The sequence below is a fragment of the Balaenoptera physalus genome (genome assembly GCF_965194825.1).
Source record: "Balaenoptera physalus genome assembly, chromosome: 6".
Taxonomy (NCBI): Eukaryota; Metazoa; Chordata; class Mammalia; order Artiodactyla; family Balaenopteridae; genus Balaenoptera; species Balaenoptera physalus.
The window spans coordinates 80,927,367-80,948,219 of record NC_138885.1 but is presented as its reverse complement, the minus strand read 5'-3'; the positions used below and the strand labels follow the sequence as shown (position 1 = coordinate 80,948,219).

General features: G+C 34.3%; 1 protein-coding gene across 1 annotated transcript in view; it reads right to left on the bottom strand.

The window, feature by feature from the left end:
- COL3A1 (collagen type III alpha 1 chain) overlaps window positions 1–20,853 on the bottom strand; it is a 38,532-nt gene that overhangs the window by 12,082 nt on the left and 5,597 nt on the right. Inside the window, exons 2-32 of the mRNA XM_082466960.1 lie at window positions 16,179–16,381; window positions 15,874–15,924; window positions 15,323–15,436; window positions 13,955–14,032; window positions 12,119–12,172; window positions 11,603–11,656; window positions 10,789–10,842; window positions 10,079–10,132; window positions 9,862–9,915; window positions 9,149–9,202; window positions 8,685–8,729; window positions 8,492–8,545; window positions 8,000–8,044; window positions 7,367–7,420; window positions 6,859–6,957; window positions 6,266–6,310; window positions 6,021–6,119; window positions 5,766–5,819; window positions 5,536–5,643; window positions 5,294–5,347; window positions 4,578–4,676; window positions 4,203–4,256; window positions 3,946–4,044; window positions 3,566–3,619; window positions 3,401–3,454; window positions 3,020–3,073; window positions 2,408–2,461; window positions 2,032–2,076; window positions 1,355–1,453; window positions 1,160–1,267; window positions 708–761 (exon numbers count right to left, since the gene is read on the bottom strand). Coding sequence (XP_082323086.1) covers window positions 708–761; window positions 1,160–1,267; window positions 1,355–1,453; window positions 2,032–2,076; window positions 2,408–2,461; window positions 3,020–3,073; window positions 3,401–3,454; window positions 3,566–3,619; window positions 3,946–4,044; window positions 4,203–4,256; window positions 4,578–4,676; window positions 5,294–5,347; window positions 5,536–5,643; window positions 5,766–5,819; window positions 6,021–6,119; window positions 6,266–6,310; window positions 6,859–6,957; window positions 7,367–7,420; window positions 8,000–8,044; window positions 8,492–8,545; window positions 8,685–8,729; window positions 9,149–9,202; window positions 9,862–9,915; window positions 10,079–10,132; window positions 10,789–10,842; window positions 11,603–11,656; window positions 12,119–12,172; window positions 13,955–14,032; window positions 15,323–15,436; window positions 15,874–15,924; window positions 16,179–16,381 — 2,201 coding nt within the window. The remainder of the gene's footprint in view (window positions 1–707; window positions 762–1,159; window positions 1,268–1,354; window positions 1,454–2,031; window positions 2,077–2,407; window positions 2,462–3,019; window positions 3,074–3,400; window positions 3,455–3,565; window positions 3,620–3,945; window positions 4,045–4,202; window positions 4,257–4,577; window positions 4,677–5,293; window positions 5,348–5,535; window positions 5,644–5,765; window positions 5,820–6,020; window positions 6,120–6,265; window positions 6,311–6,858; window positions 6,958–7,366; window positions 7,421–7,999; window positions 8,045–8,491; window positions 8,546–8,684; window positions 8,730–9,148; window positions 9,203–9,861; window positions 9,916–10,078; window positions 10,133–10,788; window positions 10,843–11,602; window positions 11,657–12,118; window positions 12,173–13,954; window positions 14,033–15,322; window positions 15,437–15,873; window positions 15,925–16,178; window positions 16,382–20,853) is intronic.

The window sequence follows — 20,853 nt, the reverse complement described above, 5'->3', positions numbered from 1 at the left end:
ACCAGTTATGCATGCACTCATTTGTGTGTGTGTGTGTGTGTGTGTGTGTGTATGTAGCCTTATGACATTTTATTATGTGTAGCCTCGCATGACCACCACCATATTCAAGATATTCAAAGGTACAATCATCATAAAAGACTCCCTCATGTCACCTCTTTATAGTTACACCCATCTCCCTCTCCCTTATTCCTCAATTCTGGCAACCATAAAGCTGTTCTATATAATTACATTATTTCACAAATGTTACATGAATGGAATCATGCAGTACGTCCTTTTGAGATTGACTTTTGTCACTCAGCATGATGTCCTTGGTGTTTGTATAAGTTGTTGCATGTATCAACTTTTTATTGCTAAGTAATATTCCATGGTATGAATGTACCATGGAATTTCAATGTTTTTTAAAATCAAAAAGTTCCCTCATCAGCAGTATTGATTATCTTGAATTTTAGTGACTTATTATGACTTCAGCTTATAACATTTATCATACTTCTGAGATTTTTTCCATTCTTAGGTCACTGTTGAACTATTAGTGATAGAAATCAGGAATTTTAACAATCATGTCATTTGGGTCTTCTTAATACCCAGAAGGTGGCAAAGTATGGTCTAACTTATCATGAGGAGTTTTTGGAAAAAATAGAAGTTGAGGTGAGGGACTACTCCATATCACATACAGATAAATTCTGTTTCTCCCCAATTCAAGTACTCACCCTTGGACCATCTTTCCCTGGAGCACCATCGACACCTGAACTGCCGGGCTCACCCTGTCAAATAAAAGCCAGTGTCATCAGATTAGCGGTATCTTCACTGAAAACATGCCAAGAAGAGGAGAAACCCTCAAGATTAGCTGCAATGTATAGTAGGTGTTCTGCTTTGAAAGTTGCTTTAGAAATCCATCTCAAATTACACTTACTAGATGGGGGTGGGGTGGGAGGGAGGTCCAGGAGGGAGGGGTTAAAGGTATACATAAAGCTGATTCACTTCATTGTACAGCAGAAACTAACACAACATTGTAAAGCAATTTTACTCCAATAAAAAAAAATCTAAAAATAAATAAAATGATAATATTAATTTTGAAAATAGATTATTTTCCAGAAATGTTGCCTTCCTTTAACCAACAAAGTTGGCTTTATTACATAATTAACAGAGAATAAGTTGGTACCTTGTCACCTTTTGGACCAGGGCCTCCAGGACCCCCTCTTTCTCCAGGCATTCCTTGCAGACCAGGTGAACCAGCATTACCAGGTGGCCCAGGGGAACCAGCAGCGCCCTGAAATTAAAGGAGAAATAGTAAATCACAGGAAAGACATGAAATGCATTTTGTAAAATCTAGGTGAATTGAATTATGTGGAGTTACCTTTCCTCCTTCGGAACCAGGGGGGCCAGTTCCCCCTCTAGGCCCAGGGGGCCCTGCAGGTCCAGTAAGTCCACGTTCACCGGGGGCACCAGAATCACCCTGTAGTAGGAAAATGGAATAACCCTGTTAGGAAAACCAAGGCTAAAAACAAAGCAAAAACACCCTAAATTGTATTGTTTTGATATAGACCACAAGGTTCTTAACTTACATTTTTGAAAAATTTAGAAATTTTTATAATTATAAAAGACATTTGATCAACTGAGTGACAAACAGAAACACAAAATTAGTTAATCTAAACAAGGAAACTTGGATAGCTGGTCTGATGAGCTAGCTTTGACACTATTATTATCATTTTACCACAAGGGCAAATTTTTAAACTTCTTCTACCAAAACAGTTTTTCTATAGAGAGCCAATGCACCAGAAAAGTTTTCTTTTGAAATTTCAGGTCCATAGTTGACTCTACAGTGTTTATTCATGTCAGAAAATTTCATTTTCCAGATGATGCAAATTTAATGTATTGGAAATGTCTCGGGTTACCCTAAGTGTATTCACCAAACATTTGCAATGTCGTGCTTCTAAAGAAAGGAATATTTTGGTTTGCTGTACTAAAAACGTGTCACTAATCAACTGCTCTATAACATGCTGAAGAAATGAGAAAATAAATGGAAATATTTACCTTGCCTCCTGGAGTTCCAGGTGCACCAACCTCACCCTTTGGGCCCTAGGAGATTGGCATTGCATGATTAGGCCTCTATCAGAATATACATTATATAAGTATAAGCAAAATACACACTTGACTTGCATACTGTATAATTTGTCCAATCTTGAGCTGTGTACTCTTCCTTTAGTTCCTTTTATTTTATGGTAAAATTCAAACTTTCCATGGAATAGTTATGACTGAATAATTTTTCTTTGTTTTGTTAATGAATATTTCAAAACTAATTGTTAAAGCCCAGATACCATGGCATGAAAATGCAAAAGTTAATAATTTATAAATGATTAATATTTATTCTTTTGGTTTCTAAGTTTTGAAAAAATGGCAAGCAACTTACAGGTTCACCAGGTTTTCCATTTTCTCCTGGAGGACCACTCGTTCCAGGCAAGCCCTACAAGGAATCATATTTGTATTGTGTAATCACTTCAAACATTGCTTACAGAAAAGCTTCTCTCATGTAAGTATGTTTCTGCAAAGTATTCAAAAATGGTTTTAGCAGTCTTTTTAAGTGTAAAAAATATGTAGCTCTCAAAATCCAACGATAGAGAGATGATAATCATATCTTACAAACCTATGTTCATCTCCTTCAATTCTTTCTGTTGCTGTATATAAAAATGAATTGATGAGTGTGGTGAGATGAATTTAGCTATATACATTTAAATTACAATAAAAATAAGTATAAGCATATAGAATTATGTGAACTTTATTTTATTTAAAAAATTATTAATGCACTCATTCTAGAATAGGCATGGAAGTTATGCCTATTAACATTGCCTATTGTTTTATTTCAAGGTAGAAGTCAGATCCGCACATTTTAAGCTTAAGATGCATTATAATCTTTTAGTGTCACAAGGATACTGAACAGCTGATTAACTCAACAAATAAAACTATCAAAGGAAAGTACTGATAAAAGTAGGTGCCCAATGACATTTAAGTAACAAATTCTTACTTGTAATCCTTGTGGACCAGGGGGTCCTGTGTCTCCTTTGTCACCACCTGGTCCCTATGTACAAAAAAATATTGAGATGCTTCATTATAAGATATCCTTTCATATTTAGTTCACACAGTTTTCATTTCATCAGGCCAGTTGCTTAATTAAAAAATTAATGGTGTAAAGGGGGGCAGAGTCTGGCTTGTGGAAGTGATGCAAGGGAGACATGTACAACATCAACTTTACTCAATATTAGTATTTAGCTAACTAACTAAACAAGCTTTGTAATTGCTTTGGTGAACTATAATGATATAGTGTCAGAGATTGTGTAATACCCAAAGTCTTCCCTTGGCCCCAGTCCCATCCACTTCCATTTCCAATTTATGTGAGTAAACTTACGGTAGGTCCTGGGGGACCCTGAGGTCCAGTCTCACCATTCTTTCCAGCAGGGCCCTGAAAAAAAAAAACAGTTATGGAAGCAGAGATAAAGATAATAGAAGTCATAGAGTTGGAGAGAAATGCTTCTACTAGAAGACTGGAAATGAGTGGATGAAAGCTACATACCTGAGGGCCAGGACCTCCAGGACTACCACGTTCTCCATTCTTTCCAGGAGCACCCTAAAGAAGTAGCCAGTATTTACTTATTCTCAAAAGGAAATTATTCATTATAGCATTCTCTCATGTTTTTGATCTGCCCCCTACACACACATGCATACATCCACAACCGAAAACTACTTTCGAGAGCTAGGTTTCCATAAATGTTCCACTCTTTGCCCAGAACTCCAGAAAAAATACTTTAGCTCCCTTCTCACATGGTATTTTGATTTTCATATACTCTTCTGTGCTTTGAAGTGGAGATCAATTTTTGGCCATCTGCACTCCCATATAGAAAGTAAAAGACCTTTTGTCAAATATTTATTGAAGAAATGAAGGAAGGAACTCACATCATTTCCTTTAGGACCAGGGAAACCCATGACACCAGGCTGACCTCGGGAACCAGGTGAGCCTGGAGGACCTGGTCGACCACTTTCTCCTTGACTTCCCTAATGAGAAAAAATTATATTAATAGAGGTTTCATAAAAATCTGATCAAAATATACAATGTACATACCAAGGCTATACAATATATATCAAGCCTAGTTCAAACTGTGCATTTCATTAGTCTCTGGACTTGTAAAATGAGATGTTAAAAATGTACTTACGGGAGGCCCTGGTTTCCCATCGCTGCCTGGTCCTCCAGGACTACCGGGCATACCCTAAATTGAAGAATTCAGTCAGTCGGCTGATTTTAAAATGATAATTAAAAAAAAACTAAAAGCACCTATCTGTAAAATTTTGAGCTTTCCACTGACATATGTAGCTTCATATTTGCACACGTTTTTCTGTCTGTAAATATCTTCGTCAAGCATTCTATTTTCTGTTCTTCAATCTATACTAGCTTAAGTTTTCTTAAAAGAATTTTGTTTTGTTTTGAGCCTACAAAATGTATAGTCTGATTTAAGTTATTTTTGAACGTTCTTCATTTGCTTTTCTTCTTAGTAAATGACAGTGTCAATCAAACAAGTGTTCCTCTTTACCCTCAATCCTGGACCTCCAGGGAGGCCGTCTCGGCCAGGTTCTCCAGCAACTCCTCTGGGCCCTGCAGGGCCTGGACCACCACGCTCCCCGGGGGGACCCTACGTGATGAAATAAATCAACATGTATGTAAAAGAGCCTTCATTGACCTAGACGTTGACAGTACTTAGGTTGCAACTAGAGAACTTCTTTTGGTCCCTTAAAGAGAGGTGGGGTGTTGCTGGCATGCTCAGTGTAAATCACCGTTACCTATTAGCTTGGGTTGTCATACCGGAAATATTTTAAGGCAACTTCGATGAACATCACATGCTGAAGAAAGCAATATTTAGTGGGCTTAGCAATATAGTTTGGTGCATATAAAATCAAATATCTTTGATGTTACGAAATCAGATTTGCACTGCACTTCAGAGTTTCCAAAGAACTTTCAGGCATTTTAGTCTAGCTTATTCTTGCAATGATATTGAGATAAATAGTTCCCAATTGACAGATAAATTAAAGAATTCTCATAGAGGTTAAATAACGTTAGTTACAAAGCTAAGAGAATGGCTGAGCAGGGAATGCAATAATTCCCATTGTTTTACATTGGGAATTATTATTTTTTTTAACTCCAATATATTTCATTCGGATAGTTAGGTGTTAATTAATGGGAAACTGTATAGAAGAATATACCTATGTGTAGCACCAGCATTCCTGAGCATCGAAAACTAAAGTTATCTACCTTTTCTCCTGGAAGGCCATTTGCTCCAGTAGGTCCTCGGAATCCAGGCATACCCTGAAATAGTGAAAGGCAAATATTTAAGTCTAAAGTGCCAAAACTTTTTCATAATTCTCATACTGTGAAATGCTTCAAAACAATATTTGGGATTGAGTACTACTCAAATTAAGAACAAACATGGTTGCCTCACAGTGAAGATGAAGTTCTATGATTGTTTTCCTTTTCGATGCCCGTGGGAAACGTACCCTTTCTCCTGCAGCTCCGGGAAGTCCGTTCGCACCGGGTTCTCCAGGAGAACCGTCTTTGCCATCCTCACCCTTAAGTCCTGGAATGCCTGGAGAACCAGCTTCCCCCTGTGAAAGGAGGTCAATAAAGAAATAATGACTGAATTTCACTGCAAATTTTTTACCTGTTTATTTCCTGATTATGGTATACATTTCTAAGAAATAATCAAATCTGTTAGGGCGATACTTACGCGTTCACCACGTGGTCCTGGCTCTCCTTTGGCCCCATTCTTACCGGGTTCACCCTAAATGGGACATAATCTTGGTTTAAAAACGTGGAAAATAGACTAACAAAATAATCACCAGTCACACCTGATTCAATTATAAAACCAGAGTGAAATCAATATAAATTCAATGGAACAAGAACAAAGAGCCTGCTATTTCTTTTTTTACTGTGAGAAATAAACCACACCTTTCAGACAATAAAGGAAAAATAGACAACTTACTGCAGCACCTCGCTGCCCGGGAGCACCATTGGTACCAGAGGGTCCTGGAGGACCGCGGGCTCCTATCAGTCCAGGAGCCCCAGGAATGCCAGCAGGACCCTAGAAACAATCCAAGAACGTTAACATTAGGCAAACTTGAACTTTCTTTTCTAAATAGCTAACTTAAATGTATTGTCCTGCAAAATGCAGAGGAAGCCAATAATATGTGTATGGCTGAATGCGGGTGAGTGGTGGGGGCATCTTACCATTTCACCTTTACCACCAGGACTACCATTACTCCCAGGAGGGCCCTAGGAGGGGAAAAGAGCATATTAATAAGAATGCAAATAGTGCATATATATTTGAAGTTGCTTATATAACTAAAATAAATTTATTGATGGGTGCTTTATAGAGATTAGGTGATTCTTCCAACTACAGCACAACACATAAAATGTCGCAAAAAATGATCATTATCTGAATAAATTAAAGATAATACGCACTTGGTCTAAATTATTAAATAAGTACATAGAGAAGAGGTTTTTGGTCTTGTTTCTCTTCCGAATTTTTCTGATTGGTCATTAGTTTGGGGCACAGTCTTCAAAGTATCAGATAACTATCCATCCTCTACTTATTCTGTGTCATATAACCATAGAATTCATAAATTCTAGAAAAGTACAGACCGCAAAACTAATTTCGGTACTAGTCAAATCAATATTTATCATAGTAGAGTTATTGCAGAGCACTAAGCAACATTTCTTTGCAAAAAAGTAATTTTAATTGATAGCAACATTAGAACATATGCTTTCATGAAATAAAGTGTAACAATGCTCTCCCTTAATCAGCCATATTTGGTACTTACAGGAAGACCTGGAGCACCAGCATGTCCCTGAGGTCCAGGTTCTCCTCTTTGTCCAGGGGAGCCACTTGAACCAGGAGATCCCGCAGGTCCAACTTCACCCTAAGGGATAAAACCCTAAGTAGTCAGTCTCCCTTGCCACTTCTAATCTCTTGGCCAGTTTGCTAGTCAGTCCTGTTTAAACCCATCTCCCAAAGGCTGAAGTGGTACGATAATTAAAGCAAAATTTCATTAATCATATAGGCAGAGAAAAATGGTAACTATGTGTGTGACTGTGTTATCTCTGTTTGCAGAAAGAGACTGGGAAAAAAGAAAAGACATCAGAAGAGATCAGAATAGCCGAAGGCCAGGGATAAAACCCCTTTTGGAAACAAGAATAGGGCTTTAAAGATCTATATAGCTCAAAGAAATCCACTTGACTGTTAAAAAAATCACTTTCAAGAAGCAGCCCAATGATTTTCTGTTGTCTCAAAGATATATTTTACATTCTTCTACAGAAATACATGTTTACCTTAGCACCAGGGGAACCAGGGAATCCTGCAGTTCCAGGGGGACCAGGGGGACCCTAAAAAAATAAATAACATTTCAAGAGCTCTTAATCAAGTAAAAGAAAACTAACACTACTGATAAATAATAAGTGGGTACATACACAATACAGAGGAAAATTAGATAAAAACAGTATTTATCGTCAGAGATGAACATTATGTGGAGAAATAGTGTGGTAAAATAAAAAGAAAATTTGGATCACCCATGCCCGACAACTTATGCCATGAATTCTGGTGACTTTGTGCAGGTCACTTAGCCTTGAGCTCTCATTTATAAAATAGAGATAGCATTATTATCTATTTTGCAGGACTCTTTTAATTGTCATATCCAATATTGGCCCTTAACTAACATTGTAAGCACCATACAGATGTTAGTAACTGGCCAAGTATAATAAGGAGTATCAGAATTTTGTTTATGGGCTTACCGTTTCTAGATTAATTGTTTCTAGATTTTGTTTATGGGATTAGTGTCAGTTTGAATCAAATATTTATGAACAACGTTGAGTTTTAAGTCTACAATCCATGTTATTCCAATACTCCAAAATTCCATAATCTCTCATTACACTAAGCCCATCAGGGTTAGATAAAAAGTTACTTACTGGTTGTCCATCACTTCCTCGAGCTCCATCATTACCTCGAGCCCCCTAAAAAGAGAAGTTAGTCTCAAATATCTTCTTTCTGAAAGGCTGGTCACAAGTAATATTTTAACTAAAAGTCTGACTCAATTGAGTTGACTTTTCCTCAAGTATATTAAAATCTGCTTAATAATTATATACCTTTAGAGGGAAATTGTTGAAATTCTGATAGGTACAGCAATGATCTGATGTAGAAAGATTAGATTCTGTGTTTTACAGAACTGAAGGCAAATTAATGCATAAATATGCCAAGCTAACACGTTAAAAAATCCTCAACAGATAATAACTATAAAACACTTATTTGTTTGCATATAATTATGGCTAAAATCTTTATGGAGGTGACTTTAAATGCAATTTTATAGAAAACTTCTTGCAGATTGTCACAGCCTGAAAACTGACTGAGACACTTCTCGGTGACTTGGGTTGTAATTGTGTAATGTCAGTAAGAATACTCACTGCAGCTCCAGGAAGTCCTGGTCGTCCTCTCTCACCAGCAGGCCCTCTTGGACCCTACAGAATAAAATTAAAAGTGTGGTCTTATTTTAAACTAGATATGTGTGAGAATGGTTGGAGAGTGAGCAAGGCAAGTTTGGCGTTGGGTGGAAGTTAATAGTAAAACAGAAAATTGTATGATAAGAAACATAATTACCATTGCTCCAGGAGATCCATTTTCACCTGGAAGGCCATTTTCACCCTAGAAACATGTAAAATGTGTCACCATTTTGTATAACAGGAGGAGAAATTTATAACTTTTTCAACACAGCATATTATAAAAAACATATGGAACCAAGAAAAAGATTACATTTTAACAACACCAAATTTTTGTTAGCAATCTTATATGCTGTAAATCTCAGTTTTTGCATTTTAAAAACTTGAGGACTAAACAGAAGTAATCAACGTGTTACTCTGGGCGCTCAATCATTTCTAATCTAGACAGTTCAAGTTATCAGCTTTCATGGAAGTTTTAAGAGAACATCTCAATTAGTCGCTGTTATTTAGGTCTTAAAATGCAAAACTCAGGTATGTTTTAGAAAAAGGCAAACCCTAAAATATAAATCTTAAATATAGCTATAATATTTAAATAAATTTATTTATGATTTTGTTGTGATTTACCTTTAATCCAGGAGCACCTTGTTCGCCTTTTTCTCCATTTCGTCCATCAAAGCCCTTTGAAACAGATAAAAGTAGTAAAAATATTAAGATCTGTTAACAATTCAGAACAGTTAAAAACTTTACATTAAATTTTTTATAGCTAGCTTTACCACATAGCACTATTTTCAACATTGACATGAATAATTTAAAACTCTTTTAAGTGCATTGAAGACCTTGGACATTGATTTTACAGTAAAAAACATGAACTAATTAGAAAGTACAATTTAGTCCAATTAGGAATTTGCTTTAAATGTAGCATTAAGGCAAGTATCAGTTTCGTAGATTTTTATGTCTATGAAGTTGATCAATTTTTGGCTCAGCTGGTTTACTCTATCTAATGTTTTGCATAGAATAAGTCATTTGATTCGATCTGTAAATCATATTGACTAAGTCAAGAATAATTCTCAATAGTATATTTTCATCTCTTCTGACAGTGGCAGTAAGAAACTTACTGTTTTGCAAGTATTTTCCATACACTTAAAATCAGCTTTATTACTTTATGTAAAATAACTAGTTGATTTGGTCAACAAATAAAGTTGATAGACTTAGAAAATCAAAACAACTAGTCAGAATCAATCATTTCTGGCACACACTCAATTGTCCAATAAAATTGGTTAGGTAAGTAAACATAGCCAAATGCAACAACTTAGAGTCAATTTAGAAACTGTACTTACTCTATGTCCTTTCATACCAGGGAATCCAGGCATGCCAGCTGGACCTTTGATACCCTAAAAATAAGGAATAAAAAAGATATTAATGAACTTTCAAATAGACTCACAATCCAGTAGTGAAAATGCCTTCCCTTTTTAAGTTTAACTTAATTATATAGTAATTTTCAATCTAAGATCATTGTGATTACTCCAACTAATTCATTGTATGCTGAAGACTTACTGGAGGGCCAGGCAATCCTCGCTCTCCAGGTCGTCCGGGTCTTCCTGATTCCCCCTAGGTGGAGAAATAAAGAATATATGGGAGCTTGTGTAAGAGAAAACTCATTGTAACCAATTAGTGAACTGATTATTTTGCATTTTGCTCACCAAGGACTCATGAAAATGGTTGGACTAAACATATGGTTGTGAGAACAGCTTTCCTAGTAAAAGGAACGGGGAGAGCTTCTCCCACCTTGATATAAACTTATAAAAAATGCAGGCATCACTCCAAACAAGTATTATGACCACCTCTCAATCCAGTGGGAAGAATTTGCCATTGGAAATTAAATGGAAAAGAAAGACTGGCATAATATTGATTGTGTTTTTAAGTTTTCAAGTTCGTAAAAAACTGATACAAATTTCTTTATTACAAGAGACAGAGAGAAGAAGCGTCTTCTCTAGTTAAGTGATGTATTCACTGGATGACTTTTCTTGACAGAGTCAAGAAGCACATTTGGAGGTTTTGTTGGTTTGGAATTCAAAAACTGGTATATGTAGCTATGCAAATATTACGTAGACATTCAGAGATTAATATGAGCTAAAAAGTTATTAAGATATCAACAAGTTTTTGAGTAAGGTTTTTCTCTTTGAGATCCTAGAACATGGGATATACTATTTAGAATATTCCAACTTGAATTTTGCTGTATACCCATTCAATTCTTAAAAACTTACATCCTTTCCGGCAGGACCTAATGGACCTATAGCACCAGGAGGTCCTGGAGGACCCTGAAAAAAAGGAAATAAAAAACAAATATATCTGTAGATTTTTCTGTTACAATCAATTTATTATTCTAATTATGTGTATTTCTAGAAAAAAACTCCTTTTAAAAAATACTATCAATGTTTCTCATCATGAAAATGACACACCGAGTTAATAGTATACCTATATTAAATCCAGTTGTTACTGTTTATTAAACTTATTTTTTATGAAAATTTTAAGTACCATGTATCAGTATTTTATATCACATGTGTGTATTTATAAACCCAAATGCACTTCTACATTTTTTGGGATATTGAAATTTTAAATGTATAGGTATTTTCAAATATTTTGAAATATTAAACTAACTTCACCTTATTTACACAGCATGTTTTCTCGGTGGACTTTGTTAGACTATGCTTATTTCTACTAAATTAATTTTAAAATTATATTTCAGAAGAGTAGACATGCAGGTGAACTGAGCGGCTACAGGATAATTAATCCATATTTAAGAGAAAGAGGATTTGTATTCGCACTAGGAAGTGGACTGTGGTGGTGGCTAATTAGCCAGGAAATTCCTAGATTAAAATAGTAGGTGTCTCTAAGATATCTAAACCTTTGAGTCCAAAAGATCTTTGAAACCAGTTCAACGATCATAAAAGTACAACTTATTATTTTAAATAAATTTGATCTATATTTTGTAGCATTCGACGGTTATGTTTTAGAAAATGAAGGTGGTTTCTATCTAGAGCTGTTAATTTATTAAATATAGATACAATTGTTACTTACTGAAGGACCAGCTTGCCCAGGTTCACCAGGGGGACCTTGGTATCCTGGAGAACCCTAGTGGATAGAATAATACGTAAATATTTTTAAACTAACTTAATCTTCATATGATTCATTTACATCTTGAAGACAGTATGAAATCAGAATTTGTGAATGTAGTCAGCGAATTGTATTCTAGTTTATAAATATTGAAACCACAATTTTTCAGATCAAAATAGAGTTAATTTATTCCATTCTACACACTTAATTCCACTGAAACTGAATTGTTTCAGACTTGAAGCCATATGACAAGCAAATTAAATATGTGGTTTAATTTTACCAAGGTTTTAATTGCTAATAGTTAAAAGGAACTAAATGTGAGATTCCAACATCTTTGAAGGAATGATAGTTTCTTGATTGCTACTTCTCTACTTAATTGAGATTATACATGCTGGAATGGCAAAATTACAGCAAGATCTATCTTAACTTGATTCATATAATATGCATGAAGAAGAAATCACCATTAATGGCTATACTTACAGGGGAACCAGGATGACCGGATGCACCAGGAGGACCGGGTGGGCCGGGTGGACCCTGGAACAAAAATTCGAAGGATAAGTACAAAATAAATGCACCTGCAATACACTTTAACCAGGCATCAGAGATGTCTCTGTTTGAAATGATACTGACATCTTTAAAAATGAGAACAGCATACCTCATTATGTGGTAACTATTCATAGATTAATTAATTTTATTAATTTTAAATGAAAATCTCATCACAAAAACTTCACTCTAAATGAAATTCTCTCAGAGTCAAAAAAATTATTGGTGTTATAAAATGTTGACCTGAGTTCCCCAAAAAGTGCATTCAAAATCTAGAAAAATCTATACAAAATGCTTTGAGAATCTCTGCAACATTAGGGTGATACTCGAACTGGTGAAGAAGCATATTTTTGCCTGGCAGCTCAACTCAATGTGGAAAAATATTGATCTGCATACTATAAACCCCAGTTTCTAAAAATAATGATGTAAATCAACCCAAAAGTTCTTAACTATATCACTGAGGTGTGTTGATATGAAGATTTAGATGCGTATGTAAGATTCATCGTACGTGGGACAACAATAAATTATAAATGATTTATCATTGTTCAGAAATACAGGTTAAACTAGAAAATCTTCAGCTCTGTAGCACACTATTTATAAATACTGATAATAAATTTATAAAACTAGAGTTTCTCCTTAAATTTTATCTTGTAACTTTTTTTCTGGAATCTTAATAAATAGTGGATTTTTTAGTTGTTTAGGTTTTTTTTTTTAGTAAAAACAGTATATCTGATTGAAAAATAGGATTCATAATGTGAATGTAGCTGAGTAACAACAGATGTTTACATTTACATAGTTAATACAATTGTCCTTCTGGTTTTAAAATATACACAAAAAAGTCACAGGTTCTAAAACTTTAAAGATGAGTAAAATTCTCTTCTTACAATTTACTTTTTTACCAATTAAGGGTCTTTCTTTAACTGATCATTTCGATCTAATAGCTGAAATTTTATCCTCTCTAGTTTTAGAAGTCACAGCTATGGGGTCCAATGATCTGGGCAACAATCTCCCATAATCCCTGGGAATCCAGCTTCATGTCTCATTTACACATACATACCTGCTTCTGGCAGTAAAATGATAACCTTCCATAGTACTGCTCCTCCTAATGGCTATTCTTCAACAAGGGTCATTTACATGGGACACCATGCGTCAAGCACACGTGCCTAGGTTTCAATGCTTTTTTGCTATTTTCTTCTATCAAAACAGCAAGTCATTTACATTGAAGGGAACCCTTCGCATACAATGTGAATTGATATCATTTACAATAGATGAACTTAAATACTCGATAAATTCTGGAAATATTTGTATTTGATTTCAGGATTTGAGGTGAGATGAGTTGTGATATTGGATTGTCAGCAAGTGGATTGTCATCTAGAAAGTAGCATTTGAATAATGAACAGACATTGAAAGAAGGTTTTGAACAAGTCAGGTGAGAAAAAGTGGAAGTGAAAAATAACAAAATTTGGTTAAAATTAGGAAATATAGGCGTGTGAGACCTAAGTATGAAGGCAGGTGTGCCCCTGGAACAGGTGGTTTTGTAAAGAAGGAAGAAGTGGCAAAACAGCCGTGAAATAAGAGGCAGTGAAGAAAAAAAATGAGTTAGGAAAGAAGGATCATGATAAACCTACCATTTTCTTTCCCGGTCTTAACAAAGAATAAGCTATTTTGTACAATTCTGTCATAACACTGTATTACTAGAAGAACAACCATTCAAGATTTAACAGAGTGGAAGGCTAAATTATTCTCTAAATGCTGACAAACACTTGTACATACAGCTGGCCCGGGATAGCCTGGGAGTCCTCCTGTTACTCCAGACTTGACATCATACGCCTCATACTGGGGAGAATAGTTCTGTAGCAAAGAGACCAGGTAGATAAGATCATGTTGATATACAGATCATAGTTCTTTTCAGAAGCATTTAGAAGAAATGCATGCAACATCTGTTCACTGATAGAAAGTTTTCAGCATGCCAGAGAGTGTGGTATGTATTATTGAATTATCTTGCTATTCTATCTCTCTGTAACTTTAGATATTAGATGTCTTACAGAAATACTTGCCTATGCAATGCACAAATCTTTCAACTGACTGTATGCAATTTGTTTCTAAATAATTTGTTTCTAAATGCTCTTATCTTACTAAAAATATTTCTAAGTGATATCTACAGCCTTAGAAACATAAGATTGTAGACGAAGGCTGAAAGAGCCTTGAGATCATATAATCTGACTTTCTTACTTGGAGCAGAAAAAATGAAGATGTCAAATTACTTTCTCAAAAGTTAATGATACAAGTAAAATTTATATCTCCAGTTTTTGGTTAATGTACCTAACAGATTTGCCAAAAAATAAACATCCCCATAGAAAACAAGCACGAGATTTAATAGAAAGGTTCATGTGTTTATTGGATTGTTTTGGAAATTATTTTATTTTGAATTCTAGCAATGGATTCTGTTTGGTACCAAGATAAGAATAAGTTAGACTATATCCTTTGCTTCCTGTCAAATTGATTTTTGAAAATCTTTTTTTTTCAACCCGCAGTGATTTGTATATGTGTTTTCTAATTTCTCCTAATTTCATGCAGTAGAAATGTTGTCTTATTTATTTGTTTAGTTATCTGCTTTACATGCAGAGTTAGTGGGTTGCCATGCTTTTTAAGAGGAGCAGGATATGCTCTGAAGGCTTGGCAAGAGTAGTTGCATAGGCTTGAATAATCCTCTGGACTTGAAGTCATTAAGGAGTGTTCATAGCTCTTCAGCTGCTTTTGCCCAGACTTTCGGAGGCTTTACCATCAGGATTATAAGGGGAATAGTTACAGCAATTCCTAAATTCTCTAGGTTAATTCTTTGGGGAGTTGATGGTTCATTTTTCAAACATAATGCATATATTATATGCCTGCTTAGAAGCTGGGAAATTTTGCAAAGATATAGTAGCAATACCATTAGAATTATGAGGAAAAGTGAATATTTATAAAGCATTTAGAAGAGTGCCTAGCATATATAAGCACTAGATGGGAATTTGTTAAATACACAAAATCAGAGAATAGATATAAGAAACCCACAGAAGTGAGATGTAATATAGACTAAAGAAAAGAAAATGAACCAGGTAGTTTTAAATGGGACAACGTTTTAGTCCTGGAATTTATTACCTGGTTACCAGTAGGGCATGATTCACAGATTCCAGGAGGGCCAGGAGAACCAGGGGAACCTGGCAGGCCTGGAAGACCAGGATCACCATTTCTCCCAGGAATACCAGGAGGACCCTAAAAAAAAAATCAGAGATAAAAATAAACAAAACACTGAAAAGTCCTAGTGATTTAGAATCATTATTAAATTGTAGCTTCTATGCTTTATAAGAAATCAACATAAGGGATACGTTTTCTTGGGAATCTATACATTTTTACCCAAATCATGTGAATAATTTCAGTGTAATTTATTCCTTTGTATATTGACCTATATGTTATTTTTCAAACCAATAATAGGGATGAAGACATTATACAAAGATGGGGAAATCTGAATCTTTACATGCACAATTATGGATTCTCAGTTTGAGTTATCATGTGTCATTATTTAAATATGTGGTACTAAAGGAAATGTATACATGATGAAAGTTCAAATATGGAAAGGTTATTAGAAGGGAAAAAAGGAAAGCAAACTCATCAAGGAACTAATTTCCTTTCACTGTAGAATGTTTACTTACTGGATCTCCTTTGGGTCCTTGAGGTCCATGACCATTAGGAGGGCGAGTGGGCTAATAAATGGAAAAGATACAGATTAAACAAGACATAGATAGGAACAATTTTCCCATGAAGTGTGTCCCAATTTCTTATCCTAAATTGCATCCAATCTCTGGTTTTTAACAGGAAGGTTCACCTTTTACTGGTAATACCCATGTGATTATTTGCTGGACATTACTTTCACTTCCTTTCAGGCTCCTATGACATAGGAACTATTCATGTGTTTAAATATGAATCTTGAGTATGTACAGATTTTCTTTAAACTCACAGCTGTTGGAGGCTGTGGGCAAACTGCACAACATTCTCCAAATGGGATCTCGGGGTTGGGACAGTCTAATTCTTGGTCATCACATATTATGTCATCACAAAGAACAGATCCTGAGTCACAGACGCATATTTGGCATGGTTCTGGTTTCCAGACATCTCTATCCGCGTAGGACTGACCGAGATGGGAGCATCCTCCTTCAACAACTGAAAAATAAGAGAGATGGTGTGATATTTTGCACGTTCAAAAAAAAATCCAAAATTAAATTATGAAGAATATCATGGTCTTCCTCCATAATTTGCTAAGTAGTAAGAGACTGCATTAAATACCAAATCTGTTTATTAACATCAAATTGGTATACCAAGGTAAACTCTCCTTAGGGCCAGTAGGTATTTTACTTTTGCTTGTAGTGAGAATTTAACACCAGTGGAAATCCGACAATCACTTAAACATTTATTTATTAATTGTGCAATTGAAAACAAGTTTTTCTATCTAATTTCTATTCTTCGCTTTAACTATAGATGGGAGCATTAAACTATAAAGATGATTTTGTCACTAACTCTGAAGACTTTCTGGATTTTATTAACCTAGTTGAGAAATTCAGGGGAAATCTGAATTACTCTTGGCAACATAAAACTCTTCCAGATTCCTGGGAAAATCTTAACAAGTCTTATTGTATGTATTGAATATCACTGCTAGCTCTGTTGGGCATTAGTAGGTCAACATAATATGATATAATATAATATATTGTATACCCCATATGGATGTAAAGAGGTTTCCAAATCACTAAAAAAAAAAAAAAAAACAAAAAGTTTTTTTAAACAAAAATTGGCAAGGAGTAATAGGGAAAAATATGAATCATGACCATGTGTATTTGTGGCTTAAAATGGTCAAAAATTTGCTTCAACCAAAATTTTAGACTTGTTTCCTAATTATATGTAAGATACTGAAATTTCAGCAGCTATTAACAATGAATCAGCTTAGGGGTTGCCAAAATAAAACCAGGTCTCAATTCTTAAAGCATTAGCTGTGGACTGTGCTTGAGTATAACTTTAGCTCTTGAGGATTACTATGATAGCTTGCCAGTAGTTGAGAAAATAAACTACAAGTTTCTAAACATCTGCAAAAATTTTTGCCAACAACAAATCATATACTTGTTCAGTATTTGTATTTTTGTAAAACAGTGAAATTTTATTTTCTCAGAGCCTGAACTTTTGTCTGTTGAAAGAGGCTTGCTTGGGAGAAGGCAAGTCATTTAAGAACACATTTTGGTGCCCTGTGGCCAAGAGGCCTTAGAGAGAGTCCTGAGATTTTTCTACCTGGATACTACATACAGCCATGAAGATAACCTCTTCATGTTCCCGTTTTTATATCCTCTCCATACCTGAAGTAATGCTAAATATTTTGGGTATAGAGGTTTGGCTGATTCAATAAAGAAAAGTTCACAAAAAAAGGAGAATTTTGGAATCTAGGTACTCTACAGCATACCTCCCCTCCTCATTTCCATCTATGTGTGCAGATACAACTTTAATGATCTTGTGCCACACCCCTGATGGATTCAAGAAGTTTAAAAGTCTTTTCTTGTTACAATTACCCAATGTGTTTACAGCTAATAAAAGAAAGTATGGTTGTTTAACTGCAAATTTAAGTAAGCAAGAAAGAATCTGCTTATTTTTAAAAGTTATTTTAGTTCCTCCTCCATGTTTGAAACAGATGAGAACATTGGAAAGAAATATTGTCTAAGCTTTTAAAGGAGCATTCCTTTATACTTTGTGAGCATAAAAGCTGAATGCCAAAATGCTTACCTCATGTGAATGAAGTAGGCCTGTTTAAATGGTGTTTTGAAAGATATGCTTAAGAGAAGTGCAATCTTTTTCATATTATTATGAACAGTAGTAATTTAAAGGATCTAGGCATTAAATTTGTTCTCTAAGCAGAACTGACATATTTAGGAACTAAGTTCACTGGTTTTCAGAAAAGGCCTGAAAATTTTGATGAGATGGAAGGTTGTTTAATAAAATTGCATGACATACACTCTTCAAACTTTACACTGGCTCCCTTTTCTTAAGATGAATTATTTTTTAAAAATTTCTCTAAATTAACATTATATGAAGTGTCCCAACAGATTAGTTTTAGCTCAAGATTTTTTCCCATTAATAATGTGGATATCAGGCTTCTCAGCTTCCTTGAAGATATCACTAGTATACAGAATATTGACCATAGGCCAATATATGTTTGAAATTTGCTAAGAGAGTAGATTTTAAGTGTTTTCACCACACACACACACACACACACACACACACGCACACACACATAACTATGTGGATGTATTAATTAATTTGATTGTGGAAATCATTTCACAATGTGTATATATATCAACTCATCATGTTGTACACCTTAAATATATACAATTTCATTTGTCATTTATACTTCAATAAAGCTGAGAAAAAAAAGAAAAAGATAGACTAGTTTATACTAATACTTTTTTTAGCTCTTTGTCTTTGGGTCAAGAATATCTTTCTATATTTGACATAGGACCTGTTTTATAAAAATCAGCTGTTGGATACTGATGACATATTAAAGATAAATGAAGATAACAGTTAAAACTAGGGTCAAGCATGTTGTATTTTAAATATCTTCTCTTCCTATGTTCTTATTCTGCTTTAAAATTAACATACAACATTTTCCCTTGTGTATTCATCCTCCTATATTTGTGTCTCATTGAAGGTACTATCACAACCTAGAGATACGGTATTTTACATTCACTCTGCAAACTTTTAAACAAATGAGCATAGTATTGACATTAAAGTTGTAAATGAATTTTTTAGAATTGGAGTTAAACTCAGTGTTACATAAATGAAAATTATTTAGCCTTTTCTTTCCAAATTTTATTAGAAGCCATGTGTGTTACGCTTTTTAAAACATAGAGGTCTCAATATAAAGGTTGAGTTATTTTGGTGTACTTCTCTTTTTTTTAAAGGTGATGTTCTAAATAAAAGAAGAAAGGTGGAATGCTTGAAAAGTAAGAATTAATGCACTTTTGCTTATTGCCGTAACTTATCTCACATTCATTTGAAAGAAATCTGGCTCTCCTGAAAAGTCAGTTCCTGTAGAAACTTGTAGCTGAAAGTCAGACTTTTCTCTGCAGTTCTACCTCAGTCACCCTTGTTGAAAGAATGGAGAATTTTATGTAGTTGCCTCTAACTTTGTGTTTTGTGCATGACAAAATATGGTTGGCAACATGTTCTCTCAGAAGCTAAACCTATTACACAGATGTCTCACGGTCCTCAGTTTTAGGACCATAGCCTAGTTATATATGAGAAAATCATGGCAGAGTCAAGGAAAAAAATGTTTTGTTTTCAAGAGGAATAAAACGCTCTAGTTAGCCACTTGCAGCGTTTAGAAATAAAATAGAAAACGGAATTCAGAAACAGTAGTCATCTCATATTATTCCCTTCTTTTCTTAGATATCTAAATTCAGAGCAGCTTTGATGAAAAAAAATAAGATACATACTTTTGTAAATATGTTAAAGAAAAGGTAAATAATCTCATTTTTACTGCTGGACAAGTAATAGATTTCCCAATTACTTCCTTTATTGTTATTGCTTAAACTAAGTCTCCCTGTTCCAATGCGTAATTAATTTTAAACCCCACCTCTTATGTCACTTAGTGACATGTACAAAGAACTGTCCTGAAATAAATTTCGCTGTGTTCACTCAAACAATGCATTAGACTAAATCATCATCTAAGTTATAAAACAAAATGAAGCTAGTGTATGACATAATCCACTCTTTGACTCTTTTATTTTCTAGCTCTCTGTTTTGGAACTTTAGAGAAAAATAAAACCAAGTAACATAATTTAATATTTTCAGATGTTCTTAAAAGCTTTCCTTTTTGTTGTTTTGGTTTCCATTGTTCAAATGTTAATTTATGCTGATTTGATAGACTTTTACTGTAGTGACTAAAAAATAATGCAAGTTATGTTTGTCTTAATTCCATTTTTGGAGTAAAAATAATATGCCCTAAAGCATCCAATCAAATTGTTGATTTAGCTTGAGTGACAAGTTTAATTCTTTTCTCTTCTCTTCTGATTGAATCCTCTTCAGAGAGAAGGTTTTCTTTCATCTGAAAATCTAAAAATAACAGATGTGATATGCAAATTATCGTAACATTATTTTCCTGTTACGGTAGAAAGTTGAATATTTTGTAAGTGTGAGCAAAAGGAATTCATATAGCTTCCAACTGAAATATGTTTGGCTTTTAAATGATACTTATGTTTGAAGAACATACATTTTTAATAAATATGTTTTGGCTGCTTATTATTAATCAGAGTATGTTAAAGTATGTTAGATGAATTAACAAAAAGGACTGAAGGAAATATCTGTAGACCTAAGTAGATAATTTCAATTTTAAAATGTTTTGCATGGACAAGGTAGATTCTTCTTATTCTTGTCCCCTACAAAAAAAAAACAAACCCCAAAACCAAGAAATTTTATGAATCATCATTTCTAGATGTTTCCTTGTTTTATTCTTTATAGTTATATGATTTTTATGTCTCCAATTAGAAATTTCCTTTAAGGTGGTTAATATTTTTCCCTGTGAAAAATAAAAATATTAGAGAATTAGAATTAAAAGTATCATATACCTAACAATCAGCAATTACATTATAATATAATCT